The sequence below is a fragment of the Mastigoproctus giganteus genome, chromosome 3 (assembly GCF_048544385.1).
Source record: "Mastigoproctus giganteus isolate SK-2022 chromosome 3, ASM4854438v1, whole genome shotgun sequence".
In the NCBI taxonomy this organism is placed as follows: domain Eukaryota; kingdom Metazoa; phylum Arthropoda; class Arachnida; order Uropygi; family Thelyphonidae; genus Mastigoproctus; species Mastigoproctus giganteus.
Window position 1 is genome coordinate 179,513,240 of NC_143577.1, and position 19,489 is coordinate 179,532,728.

The window sequence follows — 19,489 nt, forward strand, 5'->3', positions numbered from 1 at the left end:
ATATTTCTGGATATTCTTTTCTCGTTTCCATTGATCGCAGTCCTTAGAAAAGGCAGAATGATTTCCATGGCAATTAGGACAATTTTGAGTTTCCTTGTTACAATCAGTATGTGTGTGTGTTCTTTAGAACCACAAGCAGCACAAGTGACTGCACTTCTGCATACAGTTTGCGAATGACCAAATTTTTGGCACTTGAAGCACCGCACCGGATTGGGAATGTATGGTCTAACATGACATCTGAGGTATCCAGCCTTTATAGTTGTGGGGAGAATTGGTGTTTTAAAAGTCAGTATAACTGTCCGAGTGGGGACGAGCTCTCCATCTCTTTTGATCAAAATTCTTTTGGCATGGATTACATTCTGATTGTTTAATTCATGGACAAGTTCATCTTCCGATACATTTAGGAGATCCCATTCTGATATTACCCCTTTAGAGGAGTTCGCGGTGGCATGTGGGGTAACCTTTGTGGGAATTCCACCAAAGGTAGAAATTTTCAGGAGTCTTTCTGCATGTCTATGTTCGTTCATCTCCACTAATAAATCTCCAGATCTTAATCGACGAACCATTTTTGGAGGGCCAGCAACATTTTCGAGACATTTCTGACTCAAAAATAGAGATAACTTACTAAGTGGTTGGTCTGTGGAGGAATGCAATATTAAAAAGAGAGGAGCAGAATAATCTGTCCCTTCTGTTTTTTTGTCTCTTGGCATGGGATGGGTTTAAGTCATGATCTAGGTCATGTCTATCTATATCTGGATCAGTAGATCCACAGCTAGACTGTGTTGTGTTTTCCATTACTGCTCCTTTTAGCCCTGGGAGAGTGAATTTCTTCTCCTAGACTTCCAGCCCCGCCATGTGGAGGCAGGAGCGGTGCCACCAGTGACCAAGCGATAAAGAGATTAGTTGTTAGTGTGTTAATAAGTTATTCCTATATACAAAAAGAAAGGTGTCTTGCCTTTCTGTCAAGTGAGCTAACTTCTTTACTTCAGAGGCGCAAAATTAAATAAGCTCAGAAAAATAACACTATTCTATAATCAACCGCTCTTTTAAGTAAATCGCTTTCAAAATCGCTTAGGAATCGCTATAGTCACTCGGGGCCAAGCAAGAAGTATTTATGAAAATATTAAGGATAAGTATGGCCTACCCCAAGCCATGTTCATGGCAAGCAACAGGTGGTTTAATAGATTCAAGCATCGCGCTGGTTTCCAGAACTTTAAAGTATGTGGTGAAGTCACCGGTGCCGATTCTGCAGCTGCAGAGAAATTTTGTGATGTGTTGGAAAAAATTATTGATGACAACGGCTATTCAACACAGAAATTTGTGAAAATTGACGAGACTGCTTTGTATTGGAAAAAAATGCCAGATCAAACACACATTGTCAAAGAGGAAAAGACAATGCCAGATTTCGGCTTCAAAAGATAGGGCCACACTCTTGCTTGGGGCTAATGCAGTGGGAAAATATAGATTAAAAAAACTGTTTGTGTACCATTCTGGAAAGCCTCATGCATTTAAGGGCATGACTGAAGCATCCTACCTGTGCATTTCCGATCGAACCACAGCATGAATAACAATATCTCTCTTTGAGGTTTGGTTTAAATGCTGCTTTATTCCTGAGATTGAAAAATATTGTAAAGACAACAACATTCGTTTCAAGATTTTGCTTCTATTAGATAATGCTCATGGACATCCTATGCATCTAGATGATTTCAATTCGTACGTGAGAGTCATGTTTCTACCGCCAAACATGACTTCACTCATCCAACCTATGGATCAGGGTGTTATTTCGAATTTAAAAGCATACTATTTATGCACAACATTTGCTCAGGTATTGCCTGGTGATAAGTAGATGGTGAGAAAAATTTTACGTTAAGAGACTTTTGGAAATTTTAATATTTACCACAGCATCTTAAACATTAATAAGGCCTGGGCAGAAATTACTAAAAATTGTTTAAATGAATAGAAGAAAATATGCCCACGGCACGTAAAAAGCTTCGAAAGATTTGAAAAAAGACAAAATCACATGAAGGGGTTACAGATAAGATTGTAAAGGTTTCAGAGCTACTTTAGTTGGAGGTTGATGCCAAAGATATGGAGGAACAAGAGAAGGAATCATCTAATGAAGAACTTATTTACTTGCAGGCAGCGATAGTGAAAGAATAAAATGCTAACAAAGCTCAAGATAAACCAAATGTGGAACCGAGATGCTTCATCACCAGAGAGAGAGAGAGAGAGAGATGGCAATGGCAGTTTCATGAAATTGCATCGGCAGTGTCGAGGTTTGAGGAGATGGATCCTGACAGCGAACGATTTTTAAAAGTTAACAGGGGGTGAATAATATGCTTGCTTGCTACAAAAAAATCTATGATGAAAAGAAAAAAAAGCCACTGTCCAGTCATCCATTAATGTTTTTTCGTAAGGCTGAGCGGCCAACCCCTTCTAAATCTTCATAGCCCTCAACCTCTGCAATGGTGTACTTATCAGCTGAAGACATCTATTCTGACAATGATGCTCAAGAAGTAAAAATTACTGACGTTATGCCTGTCTCCTCTCTTTTTTTGTAATTTTGAAATTTTTTAAATTGCACGCTTTTGTAATTATTCCTGTGCATGAGATAAAAAATTGAATAAATACAATAAATAATTATATTTACATGTTTGTCAAATATTTCTTTTTTGATTCAATCAATTCAGCTAACACAGTTGCGAGTGCTGCAAGCATGGGGGAAATTCCAACTTATGTAGAGGTCCGCGGAATGCAACCCTTACATTAATCAGGGAGTGGCTGTATTATCAGTTAAAAAAGAATTTAAAACTATCTAAGACCATTGCAGTCATTCCACATGAATACACTGTAATCACTGATATCTAGTGGCTCTTTTTTCTGCACATTCTCAATGCACGAAAATTCACTGCCGATCATCAGTTCAAAAATATTGCTTTCTATTGTTGTCTGTGTAACATACGCAAAAAACAGTCATCCTATAAATCCAGAAAGGTTCTGCTACCTTGCGATTGACCAACCCGCAAGGTCAAGTGAATATCTGTAAAATTAAAGTCCCCATTATAAGGCATTCTGATATGCTGGCCCACTCTGTTTGTCTGTATAATTATTCATTATACCCATCACAGTCATTTGGCCTGTGGCACACCTCTAATCTCATTTTTGTTTTCCCAGTGCTTGTGGCATGCCAAACTGATCGAACATCACACTAGCCACCAATGTCAACCAAGTGCACTGCCTTAGAGTCCATGTGCTTCTTAACCAAATGCAAAAAATTCCCCCCCATTTTCATTTGTCCTTTTTTATAAACCATTGTAGTAAGATACAGAGTGGTCACTTGCTCAATTACTCCCGAAATCCCGGTGACATCATTGTATAAACATTGACCTAATGCAGCATGAGGGAAATTCTGACCTACATTAATCAGGGAGTGGCTGTATTATCAGTTAAAAAAAGAATTTAAAACTATCTAAGACCATTGTAGTCAGTCATCTTTACAAAAGAAGAATCTCTTTCCTTTACCATCTGGGTAATGACTTATGTAAGTCAGATTTTATGTAAGAAGTATGGCCACCCCCACCCCCTGACATAAGTCAGGGAGTGGCCATAACTGAATTGTCATCATTGCATTACCAGAGTGCCCACCCACCCACCCACCAAGGAAAAGCCAAATAGTCTTGCAGTGCTGTCTGGGTGGTGGTAACCACTGGGAATAAGTAACAATAGGATTCTCCATTGGTGAAGCGTTACCTATTCGAGGTAGTGCAACATTATGGCAACTCATACTGTGAAGGTATTCACAGTATGAGATACACCTAACATGATTCTTGCTCTTGCACTAACTTGTACATCACAATTTAAATTTTTAAATATTAAATTTTTATTAAAATTTTAGTGAACTTCAAATTGCTGCGTATATGAAAAAAAAACAAGATAAAATTTAAAAATCAGACAGAAAAAATATTTTTCTGTCTTTAAAATATTGTTGCTTTTTAAATATTTATCATCTGGGTAATGCTAAAACAGGCTCTAGGGTAAAAATACTTTATTACTGTATTACTTATTCTAATTTATTTATCGGTGAACAGTATTTTCAGCAAATTCATATCTGGTAATTAGTTAATTTTATTTCACTTTACAATTAAATATTGTTAATGTCTTTGACCTAATTTTCTGCCTGATGTATTATTGTATTAGTTTATAGATATATATATTTTTTACTTTTGTTATTTTTGTCATGTGAGTTGCTTAATTATAATGAAATAACCTGTCAAATTCATTTTTCCCGTATTTATATAGAAATATTATATATTTCAATGAAACTGATTTTTTGTTTTTTTTTTTTTGAATTGTATATTCCTTGAACTGTTTTTTGGAAAACTATTTTCGGTGAATTTTGCTAGACCTACATTGAAGAGGATGTGGATACTAGAAAACCAGTGTTCCTGAAAAAAAGATAGAAGAAAGCAAGACAAGCACAAACATCAGCCCATCAGAAACAATGCAAAGGCACAACAAGAAGTAGACAGTATACAAAGTGTGAAAATAAAGTTCTCAGACTGGTACTATAAAAAAACACAAATTGAAGGAGCTTAAAAAATGACTTAAGTTTTTATTCAAAGTAATCACTACCTGATTGAATGTACTTATTACACCATTCTAAAAGTTTCTGAAAAGGTTCAGCAAAGGCTTCCAAAGAAGCTATGTTTGGTTCAGAGGTTAGGGTGGATGGTTGATTTCTGAAATACTATATTTCATAAGAAATGTCTTCACAAGTACAGAATGGGCAGAGGCATTGTCTTGTCACAAGAACCAGTGACATTGCAGCTTCACCCAGGAGTGCTTCAGAAGCCTTTGAAGCACCTGTATGCAGAATGGAACATTGATGTTCCCCCTTCAGGTACAAATTCCCTGTGAATTACACCAAAAAATATGATCAGTATCATCTTGCTCCTGTAAGTAAAACTTTTTGGGCCAACTCTCATTTCCAGTGACAATACAGTTGGGGAAATTAGGATTGTTTTGACAAATCTGAATGGTCTTTGCGTGATGCTGTTCGTTGCTTCTGCTTGTCTTTGTGGCTAATCTTCATGCAGAATTTGATGAATCGTCTTCTTATATCCAACCCATCAGCCATGGGGTGGGGTCAAACGATCTCTTTCCACATTTTGAGGATGAATGCCCACTTCTTAGGTCACTGCGAACTCCTCATGTCCATCTCTGAACCACTTATACCATAGAAACACTGATATGATTTTAATATTTCAACTGTTTCAGTTACATATTTTTCCAGTTTAAGCAAAATTTGATATTCATTCATTGCTCCATTCCAAAATTGTGTCACAGAACATTAACAATACTAGCAAATTCATTGTTTCTTGGAACCTGTCAGGCTACTAGACAATCTCTGTACTACCATCTGTTGAACTACAACATACCACTTCTGTTTATTTTCAAACTCTTCAAACATGACTGCAATAGCACCAGTCTGGAAACTTTATTGCGACACTTTCCATGCTAATATCAATGATCTTTGCGACCTTGTATCTTCACACCAGCAAGTAGATAACAATGTTCAAGTAATGCCCTGATCCATGAGCTGAATTAGTGCAGTTGTGTTCCTTGACAGAAATGCAACTCTGATCTTGCCATCTTTCAATTTCAGGACATCAGCTGAAGGATGAACTGGGCATTAATCTAACAGTAACAGTGCCTTTTCTTCAAGTTTTTTGGAAAGCAAGTAGCATCTCACCAGTGAAACAAACTCACTTTCAAACAGTGAAGCAAAAATATCACTCATCATCCAAGCATTGGAACTATTTTTATAAATCACAGGTAGAGATTTCATGTTGATGTGCTTAAAATACCAGGGACTTCAACTTTTACTGATGCACAATGGCTTTATCTTGTGATTTCCAATCTTGTTTGAGTTAAATTTTTAACACAGTAATTCTCTCTTTGTTAGTTTTTCATGCCTGCTTTGTTGGGTGCCATTTTTAATATCCAGTGACTTGTTGTGGAGAAGTTTATAGTACGGGGCTGTTTTGTGACAGTTGTACAACTGTTCATTTGTGAATTCACCATCTTGAATCACATTATGCAGAAATTCAGAAAATGCTTCTGCTGCTGCTGTAATGCCACCAAATGCAGATTTGCACACTACTTTTTCATAGATATATATATATATATATTCGTTTTGAGGGATGTGGTCATACCTGTGGTATATCTGAAACCACTATAAGAAGAGGCATGTTATATTGAGGATGCACTGTATTTATATTTATTATTATTTATTTTTTTTCAGTAGGGACATAGTATATATACTAAATGAAACGTTGAAATGTAGTCATTCTACATTTTGGAGGGATTGTGCGGGGCTCAAGGGGTGGAGTTTTTTTCAGCCTGGACTGTGCTTGTTGATGGGGGAGATTGCTTCTGCAGGGATGGGATGCACTTGGGTGGAGGGGGTGCAGGAGTATTTGCTGATGCTGTCGAGGCAGTGTTGGGTGGGTCGGAGGGCTGCTGGTTTGGGGGGATACAGAGACTAATAGTTTGGCAGTAGCCGCAGGCAGAGGTGAAGGTGATTCTTGCACAACTTCTATTAGAATAAGAAGCGACCTGGAGCGAGGGGTGTTGGGGGTTTCAGGGACGGATGGCAGTCATCATGGAATAGTTGGGTATATGGGATGTGTTGGGGTAACCAGGAGTAGGCATAGGAGCATGTATGCTTGCATGTATACCAGTGCTGGAGGTATAGTAAATAAATTTGATGAATTTGAAGTGTTGGTCAAGACATCAAAGGCGGATATTGTTGGGATAGCAGAGACGTGGTGTCACAAAGATATAAGGAATGCAGAGCTGGGGTTTGGGGAGTGCAATGTGTACAGAAGGGATAGACAGGACAGAAAGGGAGGGGGTGTTATGCTGTTAATTAAGAAAAACATAAAATCAAAGGAAGTGCACCCAGTTAATATAGATGAACAGTGCTCTGTTGAGTCAGTTTGGTGCGAGATAAGCACTGCGAAAGGAAAAATAAGGGTAGGAGTGTGTTATAGGCCTAATGACTTGAATGAGTACAATGAACAATTGTACAGAGAAATAGAGTGGGCCAGTAAATCTGAATGTCTTATAATGGGGGATTTTAACTTCCCAGATATTGACTGGAACTTGTGGGTTGGTCACTCACACACCAGTGAGACTTTTGTGGATTTATTGGATGATTGTTTTCTGCAGCAGCATGTTCGAGAGGCAACCAGAGAAAGTAACACTCTTGATCTGGTTATCAGCAGTGATCATTCGTGTATTAAGAATTTGCAGATAAAGGAACCACTAGGTGGCAGTGATCACAGTGTGCTGAAGTGGGATTTACTCAAAGAGGTAACTACCGTCAGGGGTAAAGGAAAGGGTTTTTGCTTCCGTAAAGGGGAGTACAGTGGTCTCAGACAGTTTTTAAATTCTGTACAGTGGGATCAACTGACGATGTTACCAACAGTAAATTCTAAGTGGGAAGCATTCAAGGAATTAATCGTGGAAGCTACTAGACTTTATATACCGATTAAGAAATATCGTTCAAGGTTTAGGCCTAAATGGTTATCAAATGAACTAATGAGACTCGTGACAGAGAAGAAAAATGCATGGGATGCATATAAATTATCAGGTGACGCAGAAGCCTGTGGCAGATATAAGCTAGTCTGTAATCAGGTCACAAAGGAGGTTCGGCAGGCGAAGGCGGATTACGAGAAGTCTTTGGCAAAGGATGCTAAGAAAAACAGCAAGGATTTCTTTACTTATATAAACTCTAAAAGGAAGGGGATGAATATGATTGGTCCACTTGACATCGATGGTTCGACTGTTGATGATCCTGCTCAGATAGCAAACAAACTGAATGAGTATTTTGCATCTACATTCACACGTGAGGAATTATTACAGTTTGAAAATGGAAGAAGGTTATCAAATTGTAGCAGTGTGCTTAATGATTTTGTAATAACTGAGAGCAAAGTGGAGGAGAAATTGTTGAAGTTAAACATAAGAAAGGCACCTGGGGTGGATGGGATCTATCCAGTTATTTTAAAGGAGGCGGCAAAGCAACTAAGCAAACCCTTAGCCATAATTATGAGAGCATCCTTGGACTCAGGGGAGGTTCCCACGGACTGGAGATGTGCAAATGTGTCCCCAATTCACAAAGGTGGATCGAAGGGTGACACGAGTAATTACAGACCAGTTAGTTTAACTTCTGTTCCGGGTAAAATAATGGAGTCACTGGTTAAAGATGCATTGCAGGATCATCTAGACAAGACTGCAGCAATAATTCAAACACAGCATGGGTTTGTTAAGGGAAAGTCTTGTCTGACAAATTTGATTGGTTATTATGATGTGGTCACAAAGGAACTGGATGCGAAAAATAATTTTGATATCATATACTTGGATTTCAGGAAAGCTTTTGACACTGTTGCGCATGGAAGACTACTGTACAAATTGGAGCAGAATGGTATTAAGGGTAAGTTGCTACAATGGATAAAAGGATGGTTAAGTGGGAGAAGACAGAGGGTGGTAATCAATGGGTGCTGCTCTTCATGGACTAATGTTATTAGTGGAGTCCCACAGGGTTCGGTGTTGGGTCCACTGTTGTTTTGTGTATTTATCAATGATATTGATGAAGGTATATCAGGCTTAATGTCGAAGTTTGCAGATGACACAAAGGTTGGCAGGGTTGTTAATGACAGTAATGGCAGTGTGCTACTGCAACAGGATCTAGATAATTTGGGCAGATGGGCTAAGAAGTGGCAACTGAAGTTCAACCTTGACAAATGCAAAGTACTGCATATGGGTAGAAGTAACCCCAGAGAAACGTACCAACTGTGTGGTACTACACTTAAGGTGGTAGAAAATGAAAAAGACCTGGGAGTAATTGTGCAGTCAGATATGAAGTTTTCTGAGCAATGCAGACAGGCTGCTAGGGCAGGTCATGGGGTTTTGTCAATGATATATAGGAATTTTGCTAGCAGGGAAAAGGAGGTGATTGTCCCTCTGTATAAGGCAATGGTCAGGCCACGCCTTGAGTACTGCGTACAGGTCTGGAGGCCTCATTTTAGGAAGGATGTAGATTTGCTTGAGCGTGTACAGAGAAGAGCAACACGATTGGTGAGGGGAATGAAGGGATTCTCTTACCAAGAGAGGCTTAAGTTCTGCAAATTGCAGTGGCTGGAGACTAGGCACCTGCGCGGTGATCTGATTGAGGTCTATAAGGCCTTGAATGGGTTGAGCACGCTGAATTCTGATGGGATCCTTCCACTTGTTCAGATTACGAACCTACGGGGACATAAGTTCAAATTAAGAAAGGACAGATGTAGAATAGATGTGCGGAAATTTGCCTTTAGCCAGCGGGTGGTTAATTGCTGGAACAAACTTCCATCTGTCGTTGTGGAAGTTGATAGGTTAAATAAATTTAAGGAGGAACTGGACAGGCATTTGGAGGGAATGGCGTGATGATTTTTTTTTTTTTTTTTGGCTGATGCTGCATAAGCTCCTACACTTGCTTTCTTGCATCATGTGCCACTACTACTACTACTACTACTACTACTACTACACCTGGCAGGTGTTTTCACACAGTTATAGTAGTAGTGGCATGTGATGCAAGAAAGCAAGTGTATGAGCTTATGCAGCATCAGCCAAAAAAAAAAAACTATCCCCTCTAAATGTTTGTCCAGTTCCTCCTTAAATTTATTTAACCTATCAACTTCCACAAATGGAAGTTTGTTCCAGAAATTACCACCTGCTGGCTAAAGGCAAATTTCCGCACATCTATTCTACATCTGTCCTTCCTCAATTTCAACTTATGTCCCCTTAGTTTCGTAATCTGAACAAGTGGAAGAATCCCATCAGAATTCAGCATGCTCCCGTTATTCCTCTCACCAACCTTGTTGCCCTTCTCTGTACATGCTCAAGCAAATCTACATCTTTCCTAAAATGAGGCCTCCAGACCTGCACACAGTACTCAAGGCATGGCCTGACCATTGCTTTATACAGATAGACAATCACTTATATGTATTATATAAGTATTTATTTATGTTATGATAAACCATAACATTTCACTTCAAGAACCTATCTAATAAAGCAAAAGTTTCAGTCATTAATACCTGGAACTAAAAGCTTTAGCACTAGACCTAAACTATTTATGGTATTAAATATGAAGAAAGGTTTTTCTGTGTTGCTTCAAAAGTTGAAGACCATGCAGCATTTATATTTTTATAAATGCTGCATGGTCTTCAACTTTTCCCCCCAACTTTTTTTTATAATGGAAATCAACAGTTATCACTTTCAGAGATTCCTTATTAAGGGACAGAAATTCATTTTTAAACTAAACTCCAAAAAATCTCCTTTGACTCTCCCTCTGATTTTTGCTAAAATACTAAAGATTATCATATTTCTAGATATCTGCCCTTTCAATAAGTATTTATTTAAAAAAAAATGTAATCATGTTTGGATTAAATTATTTTTCTTCTGACAGTTTATTAATTTACTTGAATATTAGGTAATCAAGAAAAGTTAGCTTCATATCTGCTGTGTTCTCAAGATTCACAACTCCCACCACCGTGTCTGGCACCTTTTCTTGTCTATCACGAGGTTCCGGTTTGTGGAACTCTTTCATTAAACCTCTCTCAGGGTAAATAATCATGTTCTGATTTCTAAAAGTTTTTATAACAGATTTTATAATTATCATTGGACTTAAACCAAATTATACACACTCCAGGACAGCCATGGCCTGGAGTGTATATATATATCCCTTCCCTTCTGGTGGTATTCGACTTCATCAGAAGGGATAAGGAAACAGAGTTGGTAATTTTTTTTATTTTTTTTCAAAAATGGGCCACCGGAGTTGAACCCATTACTATAACAAAAATGCAGGAAAAAAGTATCTTTTTACACTTTAGTGTAGTCCCCAATGGCAAGAACCATTAGGGTTTCAATAGCACCATTCCTGGATTGAAAACTGCGTTACACATCAATATATTTGATATGTATTATAATGCCAGCACGTAGGCCAATGTGTTATGGATTCAAGGACACGCTGACTGTTGTCGCAACTCCCATTATAGACGGACTCTGCTAGCATTCATACATTAGCAAATGGCGCACTATAGCCATAGCAGCTAGTGTGTCAATAAACAACCATACCACACACACATTAGTAAACACTTTAGCTTCCGAGCGGTGAGGTTGTTGACTGTGTGTAAGCTATACAAATATTTTTCGCTGTGTATTTTTATTAAAGATTATTTTTTAAAAACGTTACACCTTTATATGGAAAGAAGAAATGTAATGGCACTGAATGTTCTTCTAGATCCAAACATCAAACGTGGTATGAAAGTAAGGCAGGTGTTGCGAAATGACATTCGATGTTATAAAGAGATGTATGCAGATAAAAAGAAGGAAAAAAAACTGTGCAAACTAAGCTGATCAGTTATTTTTCAAAATAAAAATACAGTATATACTTCACTTATATTCTTTTGGTATGTACATACTGCAATAAAAAGTCATTTGTACTGTACACCTAATTCTGTTTTTGCACGAACTTTTTTTACACGAATTTGATTTAACACGAATTCAAAATAAATATTTCATTCTCTTTTTACACGAGTCATTTTGATTTAACACGATTTCTATGAATTTTTTTTTTTGCCTAAATTGTAAGAATTTTTTTTTTTTTATTTGTGGCATATTAGTATCATTTCTATATTACACGCACCAATAGATTGGATAACAGCTAGTGTATGCGTTTTGAAACGCGTGCTTTTGCTTACCAATGTGTACGTCTAGGTATCTATGAATCATCAACGTTTTTATTGAATTTGGTGCACATCTACGGTATTCGTGCATTGTGAAAGAATCTTTAGTGAAATTTGTGCACATATAAATTTATTAATTTTGCCGATAGTCAATAAATTGTAAGTTTACAAATTTTTCATACCTTTTTTTATTAATTATAACTGAGATATTTTTCGGTAGCCCTTATATAATGTCTAATAATTCGCCTATTACCAAAATGAAAAGGAAAACGATTTCTTTGGAACTTAAAATTCAAATTTTAGATCGTCTTGCAACTGGACAAGTGGCTACGTCTGTAGGAAAGCATTTTGGTGTACATGAAGCTACCGTAAGAACTATTAAGAAAAATGAAGCTGCAATTAGGAAGTCGGTATGTTCTGGAACAAAAGTAAGTGTTAATTCATCATCATATACAAGAGATATTGTCAAGGAAAAAATGGAAAAGGCCCTGGTAATATGGATAGAAGATCAGTCACAAAAAAGAGTACCAGTAGATGGAAATGGCATCAAGCAAACAGCACTAAGAATTTACAGACAGATTAAAGAAAAGGAGCCAAGCACTTCATCTCAGTTAAACAGAAAGTATGAATTTTCTGCGAGTACAGGTTGGATGACAGGGTTTCTTAAAAGGAATGCTCTTCATAATATAAAAATTAAAGGTGAAACTGCATCTGCAGATGAATCGGCTGCTAAAGTATTCCCGCAGGAACTTGCAAAAATTATTGAAGATGGAGGATACACTCCTGATCAATGGTTTGATCAGGAGTGTATCCTCTTGATCAAACCAGTTTGATCAAGAGGATACACTCCTGATCAAACCATTGATCAGGAGTGTATCCTCCATCTTCAATAATTTTTGCAAGTTCCTGCGGGAATACACTCCTGATCAATGGTTTGATCAGGAGTGTATCCTCTTGATCAAACTGGTTTGATCAGGAGGATACACTCCTGTATCCTCCTGATCAAATGAAACTGGTTTCTTCTGGAAACGAATGCCGAATAGAACGTATGTAGCCAAATCGCAGAAAACTGCTGGTGGTTTTAAGGTAACTAAGGATCGTGAGACCTTATTATTTTCCTCCAACGCTTCAGGAGATCGTATGTTGAAACCACTGCTGGTAAATCGAGCCCTAAACCCACGTTCAATGAAAGGTGTAGATATCAATAAACTGCCTGTTCACTGGATGGCAAACAAGAAGGCCTGGGTGACCACTACTATTTTTACAGAATGGTTCAACAAATGTTTCGTCCCAGAAGTCAGACGTTATATGAATTTGAAAGGTCTCGAATTTATAGTTCTTCTGATTCTTGACAATGCACCCGGCCATCCTGTCTTGGAACACCCAAACGTACAAATTTTATTTCTGCCACCTAATACTACATCTTTGATACAACCGCTAGACCAAGGTATAATTGCGACAATTAAAACATACTACGTAAAACGAACATTCCAACACGTTTTGGACAAACTGAATGATGAAACACTAACAGTCATTGATGTGTGGAAGAAATTCTCAATTATGGATTGTATCAATCAAGTTGGATTAGCGTTAAACTGAATTAAAACCAGCAACTTTAAATGCGTGTTGGAAAGCGGTTTGGCCACAATGTGTAAAAAGCAAAAATCCCATCATCCCTAATAAGACCGAATTTTCTAACATCATTACAATGGCACACAAAATTGGTGGAGAAGGATTCAATGATCTATCGTTTGAAGATATTGATGAATTGTTAACCGACAAAGCCCTAAGCGAAGATGAAATATTAGAGGTTGTCCTTGGGACTCCTTATCCCACAGAACCTAGTGATAATGAAGAAAATGATCCTGTTCTAAATGCAGATTTAATAAAAGAAGGTCTGGAACTGGCCAGAAAATTAGGTAATCATTTTGTCAAACATGACCCTAATGAGGAACGCGCTGGGAAGTTTCAACGTGAACTGAAGTTGTTGACAGCCTCTTACAGAGAATTATATAACGGCCTAACCAAAACACGAACACAACGATTAATAACTGAATTCGTTCGTAAAACCGGTGAAACATCAGCACCAGAGGAGACTCGTGCTGATTTTGCTCAAGAGATCACAGAAAGAATTTCATTAATAGAGGAAGAAGACGATGTCCACAACATTTCTAGTGATGGCAGTGATATTCCAGTCATACGCAAACATATGCGCCGTTTATTATCAGAAAGTGAAAATGAATAAAATCTTGTTATGTGTAAAACAGATTTTTTTTGTTCATGAAGAATTTTTTTTCATTTCATATGCATACAAATTTATTTTAATACATTTTAATTACATATTATTACATGTGTATTTTGTTGAAATAAAATAATAAGCTTAAAACGAATATTTTTATGTGTTTTTTTTAAATTATTTTTACTGATTTTTTTAGATCCGGAACCAATCTTCTTTTCTTCCATAAATACAATGTCTTTTTTTACACGAATTTTTTTTACACGTATTTTTCAGGAACGTATCTATCGTGTAAAAACAGAATTAGGTGTACTTACTAATATTTTTCATTTTTGTTTCTTTTTTTGCAAGAACTTTGTGTGCATCAATTTATAGTAAACAAACACCTTATATTTTTGCAACTCGAATCTAATTATAATCATAAACCATATAATCAAATTGTCGGAACTCATTACATTAAAATACATACTAATAATACCTCGATCAGCGCTGTATATTTTTGGCATGAATTAAATGCGCTATGCAGGGTATTCCTGTTTAGTCTTTATCCTGTTTAGAGTCAGCAATGTCTATATTATCTTTTGGAATCTGATTTTTATATTTGCTTTTGCTGGATTCCAGATAACCCTCCTGTTCATCTGTACAACCTACTTGCAAGTAATACAAAAGAAACTGGTCTCCCATTGTCAACATTCATGTGATGGGCAGGCCTCAAATAAATTATACCAGATTAAGCCTGTAATCAAATAGTGTGGCAGTCTAGTCTACACAAGAATTGTAAAGAGAAAGTTATACTAGCTAGGCTCCATGTAGGACATAATCACTTTATATTTGTCTTCCTGCTGATGATCCTCCTATGTGTGAGCAGTGTGACACCATTTTAACCACAAAGTAATCTTTAATTAACATAATAAAACTAAAGGTATAATAAGGAAGGCTAAAGCAGAGTTATGGGATAGATTTATAAGTACAATAGAACATGATATTCATGGAAGACAAAATTTGGCTTATAAAATGATGAAACAATTGTGAAAAGACCCAACATATCAAACAGAAGAGATACAGTTAGACCCAGTTAGTGACATAGATCCGATAACGAAGGAAGAATTGGAAAAGGCATTGAAAGCTACAAAAAATAGGAAAGCAGTGGGAATGGATGGTATAAATGCAGAATTGATCAAGTATAGAGGAAGTTTTTTAAAAGATAGGATACTGAATTTATTTAATATATGTTGGGAACAATATAAAATACCAGAGGAATGGAAGATAGCAAAAATTATAGAGGGATTAGCATATTAAATACAGTATATAAAATGTATGGCAAACTAATAAATAATAGAATTAAAATTATCTCTGATGAAATATTAATAGGAAAGGCAGGATTCAGAAAAGGAAGATCAAGTACAGATAATATATCGTTCTTATAATGAAATCATGTATATAATTTAAATTTGAGAATTGCTATTTTATCAAGTTAAATAAAATGATTGACTATCATTTAGAAACAGCCATTAATAAACTAATTTTATTTGAAATTATTTTAAAAACAAAAATCAAAACAAAAGAGTTTTGATTAAAACAAAAAGAGTTTAATTTAGAAACGCATTTAGCATTTATAGATTATGAAAAAGCATTTGATTGAGTAAACAAGCGAAAACTATGGGATATATTGAGTAATAAAGGATACCCGAAGCATCTTACAAAAATAATAGTTTTTATAAAGGAACAAAAATAGTAATAGATACAGGTAATAAATTAACAGAAAGTACAATAAATCAAGGAGTTTGACTGGGATGTAGCTTTTCACAAACGTTTACCATATGTATCAAGGATATGATATGTAAATGGAAAGAGGAAATTAATACAGGGATATATTTAAATACAAAGAATAGGATTAATACACTGCTATTTACAGATGATCAAGTAATTATTCAAGATAGTGAAGATAATTTCAATTAAACCAAATAACAGAAGAATATAAAATATCAACAATGAAAACTGAAACAGTGGCTTTTAAGGGGAAAAATACGTGAGAACAAAAATAGTTATAGACAAAATATTAGAACAAGTAAAACATTTTAAATATCTAGGATGTGATATAACATATGATGTCGAAGAAGATATGAACCAGAAATTGGCGAAATTTCAAAATATATGTGGAACAATAAAAAGAACTCTGGCTAAGAAAACAAGGAAAGAAACAATTGAAATTTTACAAAGTAATGGCAATACCCACTTCTTTACGGTTCTGAAACATGGATAACAAAACAAAGGGACATTAATAGAATACAAGCTGCAGAAATGAAATTTTTAAGATATGTTAAAGGATGTACAAAATTAGATAAAATACCAAACGTAAATATTAGAAAGGAATTAAAGATTTACTCAATGAAAAAAATTATAGAATATAGACAAAGATGGAAAGAGCATGTAGAAAGACAATAGATTCCCTATACAGTCGGTCCTCGTATAACACGTGTTTGCATTACACGAATTCGATCATACACGATTTATAAATAGGGGAACGTTATCTTATATAACACGAACCGAATTCGCTTATACACGATTCGCCTTTGTGTTTACAAGAAATGGCAGTCGAACGCGGAATCACCCCAACTGAACGCAACACGATAGGAATAAAGAAGATTCTGAAAATGTATATATGTGTTTTATATCAGTGAAGGGGAAACACATTTCACCATAATAACGTAAAAACCAACACAATTCCAGCTATCGGTATAATCGCAAATGCAATTAGATGGAGTTTACTACCAGTTTATAACAGATTCCACTAGCAGAAACGCAACTGGAAATTGTTTTTATTGTTTTATGGTAGTAACCTCCAGAAATGTGCTTTAGTAAAATGTGAGGTGTTAATTAATAGTGTATCTCGGTCTTTACGGTGTTATTTATTCAGTTGCTACACGCGCGCAGCTTTGTTTATGTGTATCAAGCGTGCCACCTCGTTTTGGAACTGTGCTTTATTCCTAAAAATGAGTAAAATACTTAAAAGGTGTGAAAAGAAGCATCCTGGCTAAGACACTGCAGATTCAGAGAGAAAAAAAAAAGCAATATCGATAAACAGAGGCGGACTGGGTCAAAAATTCTTACCCGGGAAAATTTATAGTAGCCTCATACTACGGTTTATGGCCAAAATCACACCGGCCTCCGGCCCACCGTGGTTTCCCCCGTAAGGCTTATGGCCAGTCCTCTTCTGTCCATAGAGAAAAAATACGAAATTGTGAAACGCTTTGAGCGAAATTAAAGACCATGTGATATTGCACGTACTACAGACCTAAATGAGGCAACGCCGAGAATTACAAAGAATGCAGCGAAAATAAAAACAACTTTCATAGCGGGAACAACTCAAAGTGTAATTAATATCCATTAGATTAAGACACAAGAATTGGAAGAGATGGAACGGCTGTCATCTGTTTGGATGGAAAATCAAACAAAAAGCAAGTTTGCTTACGATAGAAGCAAAAGCATTAGCAATATTTTATTACGACTTACGTATTATAATTTATACTTACGTATTATAAAATACGTAAGTATTTTATTACGACTATTTTATTTAATATAATAAATTTTTTACGAATAAAATACGTATTTTATTCGTAAAAAATACTTTTTTAGTATTAAAAAATACTTTATTATAATATAATATTATTTTTATTACGTATTTTAATCGTTGTAAAATACGTAAGTATTTTATAACGATTAAAATTACCCGATTATTTATTGTGTTTGGTAATGTTTTGGTTCCAAATGTGTGTTCAATCTTGGGTGGTCGGCACCTAACCCTATGTTTCCCATAGGGCCTGTTGTTTATATTGCACGATTTTGCATTGCACGAGGGTTTCTAGGAACGCAACTATCGTGCTATACGAGGATAGACTGTATTAGCTTACACATATAGATAAAAAGGAGAAAGAGACAGAGGAAGACCGAAGAAAAGATGGGCAGACCTCTTTGTGATCAGAACAGGTGGATCGCCTAATCTGTGAAGGAAGACAAGACATCTTTAATTGCATGCCATTTGTTTTGGCATTCTGACTCACTCAGATTTTACACAAGTGTTAGTGTGTTGTCAATTTAACAAAATACATAATATTTGTAATTAAATCCATTGAAGTCTTCTGGCATCACATAGTGCACAATAAACTGTTTATACTCTTTCTTCCAAAAACAAAAAAAACCATTGTGCCCATTTGAACATTAAATTGCTATATTTTCATTAGGTCACTCCCGTCTTAGTTTTCCTGCTTATGTGAATAGTATTGTCAGTTTAAAAACTTAAAAGTTTACATTGCAGGTAGATATTAGAAAAAAAATTATTAATGTCCAATGTAATCATAAAAATGAATTTTACTGATAAAAACATTGAAAAATATCTAAGCCCTTATATGACAGGGATACACATTGACGATTTGCATGATTAATGAAATGCAGTTTTCTTAGAATAATTTGATTTACACAACTTTTAAAAATTAAATCTAAAATTTATCTTATAGGTACACTTAGTCTTCCAAGTCTCTATCTTCAGCTGAGATATCTGAACATGCCTGTTGCTTCCCTAATGGCTATTTTATCTACCTTCTCATGATACAGGATTACATTTCGCAGGATGTAACAAATATAGAAATATTGTTCTTATAATGAAATCATGTATATAATTTAAATTTGAGAATTGCTATTTTATCAAGTTAAATAAAATGATTGACTATCATTTAGAAACAGCCATTAATAAACTAATTTTATTTGAAATTATTTTAAAAAGTACTGTTTTTTAATCAAATCATTTGTGCACTTAATCTCTGTGTCTTTGCTAATAATGTTGATTTTGGTTGTAATTTGAGTTATCTTTTTATATTTTCAGTGGGATAATGCATTTACATTATCCTTAAGTACTATGGGACAAATGAGAATAAAAATATTTTAAGAAAGGGAAAGTTGGAATTACTCTTTTAATATAATAATTAACCTTTTGAAGTTCTCAGAATTATATTTTATTCATTTTGGTAAAATGAAACAAGAAAAAAGCTGTTCATGAATGTGACGTTAAATATCTTGTCCCAAATATGTGCATAGGCCATTTTTCACTTGCTTGCATTGGCTTATTGGGTGCAAGAAAACAGGGAAATGATGTGCAAAAGCTTTATTGAATACAAAACAAAAATATATTTTATTTCCTTAAGCTGCCAACTCTCCAGATTTATAATGGCTGTCATTAAAATTGACTTTATGCATAAAATTCCATTTTTTTTTTTTTTTTTTTTTTTTCAATAAATGAAATAGTTTTTAGGATTGCTATGTTGGTTAAAATATATGGAATCTGCAAAACAAAATGTTAGATATGCTGTAATGATTTTTGTATATGTGATACAAACCTATACTTGATTTAACATTTGCATGGCTTTTTTGGTGAACTTTCCTGACAAAATAAAACATCACAAAATTGAAATCA

At 35.5% G+C, this 19,489-nt stretch overlaps 1 protein-coding gene across 1 annotated transcript in view; it reads left to right on the forward strand.

Moving 5' to 3' along the window:
* shtd (anaphase promoting complex subunit 1) overlaps nt 1-18,660 on the forward strand; it is a 989,031-nt gene extending 970,371 nt beyond the window's left edge. Inside the window, exons 45-46 of the mRNA XM_090370159.1 lie at nt 10,532-10,663; nt 18,537-18,660. Of these exons, the coding sequence (XP_090226285.1) occupies nt 10,532-10,663; nt 18,537-18,628 (224 nt within the window). The 3' untranslated portion in view covers nt 18,629-18,660. The remainder of the gene's footprint in view (nt 1-10,531; nt 10,664-18,536) is intronic.
* Nucleotides 18,661-19,489: the final 829 nt, after the last annotated feature.